Source organism: Teleopsis dalmanni, unplaced genomic scaffold (genome assembly GCF_002237135.1).
Source record: "Teleopsis dalmanni isolate 2A unplaced genomic scaffold, ASM223713v2 unscaffolded_contig_1365, whole genome shotgun sequence".
In the NCBI taxonomy this organism is placed as follows: Eukaryota; Metazoa; Arthropoda; class Insecta; order Diptera; family Diopsidae; genus Teleopsis; species Teleopsis dalmanni.
In genome coordinates, this window is record NW_024032747.1 from 1 (window position 1) to 6,054 (window position 6,054).

The 6,054-nt window shown below is 36.8% G+C and overlaps 1 protein-coding gene across 1 annotated transcript; it reads right to left on the reverse strand.

The window, feature by feature from the left end:
- Positions 1-1,663: 1,663 nt before the first annotated feature.
- Positions 1,664-5,734, reverse strand: LOC119664071. The gene has a single exon (XM_038073630.1). The coding sequence runs from the start codon at positions 5,732-5,734 to the stop codon at positions 1,664-1,666; it is 4,071 nt and encodes a 1,356-aa protein (XP_037929558.1).
- Positions 5,735-6,054: the final 320 nt, after the last annotated feature.

A 6,054-nucleotide genomic window follows, 5' to 3' on the forward strand; every position in this document is an offset into this window, starting at 1 on the left:
TTCTAATTTGTGACCTTCAACTGTATTATGATTAATGCACTATATTGCTTATTCATAAAATAAAAATAAATAAAATAAAATCATTTCGGATAAAATGTTGAAATAACGAAACGACAAATATCAAAAAGTTAAAAAGCTGTAAGGATTAATATTTACGCAGCAATTTTAAATAAATAAAAATTAAAAAAATATTTTTGAATAAAATATATTCCGCAATATTCTGACTTATATATTAATAAGCCATAAGTATTTTGTTATTTTTCCCATTTTAATGCTTCTTATGTAAGAAGAGAATGAAATTTAATTACTACAACTATTACTAATGCATATATACCAAAAAGCAATTTTATTTAAATTAATTTAAATAACGACATGAGGTCTGACACTGTGGTGCGTTTAAGCTGTCAAAGCTTCAGCCGAGCGGAAACTTTAATGTTGAAATGCCAAGTTAATCGCTCTTTCTGGGCTTTGGCGTGTATAACAAGTGGCATACCAAGGTTACGATGACGTTCATAATTTCATACATAGAATGGTGCATTTACTACTTTATACTTTTTATAGTAAAAGAAAAGTTGCAAAGCAATCTTTTCTGGCACAGCCCCACCGTTCTACATCATAAATGCATATTTCTTTATAAAGTGAATTTGTTTATAGAGTGATTTTGTAGATTGACAATTAGGATTTGCGGACAATAAAAACACTCATCTTATTTAACATATATATATTTAATCCTTTAACTCCTAGGAAGAGCATAGGGCCGCAGCCCTATTTTATTTTATCTTTATCTCTATCCTCTATCTCTATCATCTATCTCTATCCTCTATCTCTATCCTCTATCTCTATCCTCTATCTCTATCCCCTATCTCTATCCTATGTAACGCTACTTGGTGCTAACCCAGATCCTTAATCTGTGTTAGCTTGGTAGCCAATTTTTATGTGTAATGTAGTTTGAGCACTTGTAACCCAAACTACTTGTATTTTCTATTTTGATTAGTTTGAGCACTTGAAACCCAAACTAACCGATGCGAGAAAGTAAGAAAGTTATAATTGATTTTTCTTTTCCTTCTGAATTTTATTAACATAATTTCTTATATTTATACAAAATTATTTGATTAACAAGCTATTAAATTATGCATTAATTGACAATAAATATTAATGCATAATTCACAAATAAATAAATTTGCCTACGCTGTGCTGACATAATTATAGGCCAACATATTACACACTTTCTTCAGTGCATTGACCAACAAGAAAAGCTGATAACGCAAAATTGCACTTTTCGTTGGTCAATGACTGGTTGCAGTGTTGGCCCAAATAATATGTAAACACATGTAAACAAATAACAAAAAAAACAAAAATATTAAATAATATTAATTAAATGCAAACACAAACATTCTCCCCGCCGTTGAGTGCCAACTCAACTTGTCCTAGGTTGTGGTCACAGTGAAGTCCAAATTTTGTTGACGTAATTCTGCATTCTGCATATCATTTCCTTGTGTTGAAATTTCGCTTATTGTGTGTTTCTGACATCTGTTATGTTTGGTTTTCCAAGTAATGATTATTATTATTGTTATAGAAATTAACAACGCCAAATAACTTATCGTATGATGATGAATACTGTTTAGTCGCACTCTAGAGGGAAGATATGTCAAGTTTTCCTTAATTAGCTGGTTTTGTAATTCTTTTTAGGTGGCTCGTCTTGATCTGTGCCTTCGTGTGGTGTTTTCGAATTCGCTTTTGTAAAACTTTTTGAAAGTTGTTCATCAGAAGCAGGAGATTGTTCATCGGATGGAAACAGAGGTGCTAATCTTGTCAAAGGACGTCTTAGAGTTCCTGATGCCATTCTAACATCAACCACGCGAACTAGACCGTCATCTCCCTTATATACCTTTGCAATACGTCCAAGCGGCCATTTTAATGTAGGAACATTATCTTCCTTGATGATTACAAGAGTACCTTCTTTTATATTTGGATTGGCTGCTTTCCATTTGTGTCGACATTGTAGTTCAGTGAGGTACTCGGTTTTCCAACGTTCCCAAAAGTCCAATTTGAGGCGAGAAACTAATTTCCACCTTGTCACCAGATTTATATTTCCTGATTGGGCCTTTGCATCTGCCATTGCTGTGAGTGGTTCTCCGATTAAGAAATGACCAGGTGTTAGTGCTGACAAGTCATTCGGATTACTCGACATAGGTGTCAATGGTCGAGAGTTCAGTATTGCTTCGACTTCTAATACCACAGTCTCTAGTTCCTCATATGTTAGTGAAGTCGTCTTAGTACTTCGTATCAATAAGTGTTTTGCTGATTTGACTGCTGCTTCCCACAGTCCACCGAAGTGCGGTGCACGAGGAGGTATAAATTTAAATGTTATTCCTCTTTCATTACATTCGTTAATTATCTTCTCTTGTGCCTTACTTGTTTGAATTGAGTCTGCAAGTTCAAGTAATTGATTACTTGCTCCGACGAAATTTGTGGCATTGTCACAAAACAAATTTTTACAGTGTCCTCTTCGAGCAACAAAACGTTTCAGCGATCCGATGAATGCATCTGTGGTTAAATCGCTGACTACTTCGAGATGAACTGCCTTAGTTGTAAAACAACAGTACACAGCAATGTATGCCTTGTGTGGTTTCTTGCCTCGGATTCGGTAATGTATCCAAAAAGGTCCGCAAAAGTCCACGCCAGTGGTGGGGAATGGTCGCCCAGGTTGTACTCTTGTCGCTGGCAAATTACCCATCAGTTGTTCATAAAATCGTGGTCTTACTTTAGTACAACGTACACAATGTTGTACTACTGACCTTGCCATCAATTTGCCCTTAATTGGCCAGTATCGTTGACGCATGTTAGCTAGGAGAGACTGCGGACCACAGTGCATGTATTTCTTATGGACTTGTTCCATTATTAATTTGACAATGGGGTCGTTATAAGGCAACAACATAGGATGTTTGGCGTCATACGATAATGAGGCTGCATCCAACCGTCCACCAACTCTTATGATGCTTGTATTATCAATAAAAGGTGCCAGTGATGCCAATGCACTGGACTTATTTATTCTTCCATCAGATTTCATAATTTTGATTTCATTTTTAAATTCTGCATATTGAATGCCTTTGATGATGACCTGATGTGCTGCATCTAGATCATCTGGAGTCAAAAAATTGCTTGAATGATCATTTTGTTTTCTTCTGATTCTTTTTACGAATCTTAAAATGTACGATAATATCCGTTGAAGTCTTCCAAATGAGTTGTTGTGTCTTATTGAATATATGAACTCTCCAGGATTTGCTGTGCCTTCAACAACAGACAATGTAGATACTGGAGTTTCCTTCTTCCTTTCAGGATCAATGAGGGTTTCGGATTTTAACGCTGATGATGGTTTTGAAGGCCACAGTTCTTCCCGACCATGCAGGAACATAGGTCCATAAAACCACATACTTGATGACTGTAGTTTATGGGGTGCAAGGCCTCTTGATAAAATGTCAGCTGGATTGTGTTCCGAACTGACGTGGCGCCACTGACTTGTGGCTGTTAATTGATGAATGTTGCTTACTCGGTTTGCAACGAAAGTGTGAAACTTTGATGATGGAGAGTTGATCCATGATATCACTATTTGTGAATCACACCAAAAGAACGTCTGGTAATTTCTTATTTGTAGATCGTTCTTTATTCTTTTTGCTAGTTCTGCGCCAACTACAGCTGCACAAAGTTCGAGACGAGGTAATGTCAACCTTTTCAAAGGTGCAACTCGAGATTTGGCGCACAATAGTCGTACAATAATTTGACCATTCTGAAGTGTTGATCGCATATACGCTGCAGCACCATATGCCTTTTCTGATGCATCTGTAAAGATGTGTAATTGAATGTTGGCAGGAACTTCACCCTTGAAAATATGACGAGATATCTGCAGACAATTTACTTTCGTCAAATTGTTCCGGAACTCTAACCACTGTTTATGTAATTCAGTCGGCAGTTTTTCATCCCAATCCATCTTTAAATTCCATAATTCTTGAATAAAGATCTTTGCCATCACCACAACTGGTGACAAAAGTCCTAGTGGATCAAATAGCCTTGCTAAATCTGAGGTTGCACTGCGCTTCGTCGTGCTGCAAACAGGTTCCAATTTAACCTTGACGCATAAACTATCAGATTTTGGACACCAGGATAACCCAAGAGTTTTTGTTGTATCGTTATTTTCTAAATCTAAATTGACTTCTAAGTCATCGTGTGGAATTCCTTGTAGTAGACTTGGATGATTTGCGCACCATTTTCGCAATTTAAAACCGCTTGCTGTCAGTATTTTGTTTAATTGACTCTGAGTTTCCAACAATGTTCTCAGACTATCTGCCCCGTGTAAACAGTCATCTACATAGAAGTTTTGTTTGAGAGCAGATGCACCTAATGGATAATTTTGCATATTGTCATCACCTAAAGCTTGCAAACATTTGGTTGCTAGATACGGTGCTGATCTAGTACCATATGTTACTGTGTTGAGTTCAAAGTATTTTATAGGTTGACTTGGTTCATTTCTCCAAACGATAAGCTGACATTGTCTGTCTTCTGGATGTACAAGTATTTGTCGGTACATCTTTTCAATGTCTGTTGTAAACACATAACGAGGAAGACGGAATCGTAATAAAATAGACAGTAATTCACTTTGAACAGTTGGTCCGATGTGTAGTAAATCATTGAGAGATTGTCCTGAAGTTGTCTTGGATGATGCATCAAATACCACACGTAACTTGGTGGTGGTACTATCAGGTTTAAGCACACAATGGTGTGGTATAAAGTAATGTGGTGACATAATCCTTTCAATATCTATTTCGGTCATATGTCCCAATTTTTCATATTCATCTAAAAACTCTACGTATTGTCGTTTGAGGTGACTATCCTTTGAAAGTCTACGCTCTAGTGCTAGAAATCTATTTGTAGCAATGTCTTTCGAATCTCCCAAAGCGAATCTGTCATTTATAAAAGGAAGACGAACGATGAATCGTCCCGTAACATTCTGATATGTAGTTTGAGTGAATTGAGCTTCACATTGTTGTTCTGCTATTGACAAGACCTTTGAGTGAGTATCAACTTCTTCAACCTTCCAGAGTTGTTCTATTACATTTTCTAAACTATCTTCTGATGCTATTCCACATGTTGCAATCATTGTGTTAGCATTTTGGATTTTTCCAGATACGATCCATCCGAGCACAGTGTTCTGTAGAATTGGTAGTTCCCTTGAAAGTTGTATTTGACCAGGACTTAGGAGTTGATGATAAAATTCTGCTCCAAGCAACATATCAATTTTGTCAGACTTATAGAATGTAGGATCTGCTAATTGGATGTTATTGGGCAGATTCCAATTTGAAATTTGTAAGTGTTGCGATGGTTGATTGGATACAATTTTTGGCAACACAAATGCTTCAAGTATTGTTTTGTAATCGGTCACTTTTGATTGCACAGAAAGTGTTGTACGACTTTTTGAACTCAATTTACCTATCCCTATGCCTTCGATGCAAATCGAACTGGAGCTTACTTGCAGCCCCAATCTGGATGCCAGTCGTTCAGTCACAATATTTATTTGTGAACCTGAATCCAATACTGCTCTGCACTCGACTGTTCTTCCATTAGAGTTGGAGGCTAAAAGTTTTGCTGTTCCCAAAAGAACGCAACTGGTATGACCATGATTGATGGACGACATTAGAGTTGTTTGTGCAAGTGGCCTTGAAGTGTTTTCAACTGACATATGATTTGATGGTTGAACTGGGTGTCTATTTATATGCAACAGTGTATTATGTCTTCTTTGGCATATGGTACAACCCCTGCTGGAGCATTGTAATGCCATATGACCAGGTTTCATGCAGTTTGTGCACAATTTATGACGTTTTAGTAAATCGTACTTCTGTTGTATGGATTAACGTTTGAAAGTTTCGCATGAAAATAATTGATGACTACTATTGCAAGTAATACATTTTGATCCTGAGTCTGTAGCTGCAAGTGCTACTGCTGGATGTCGTGGTTTGTGACTTTGTTTGTGGTTTCCATTCGTCATTGATTCGAATGCCT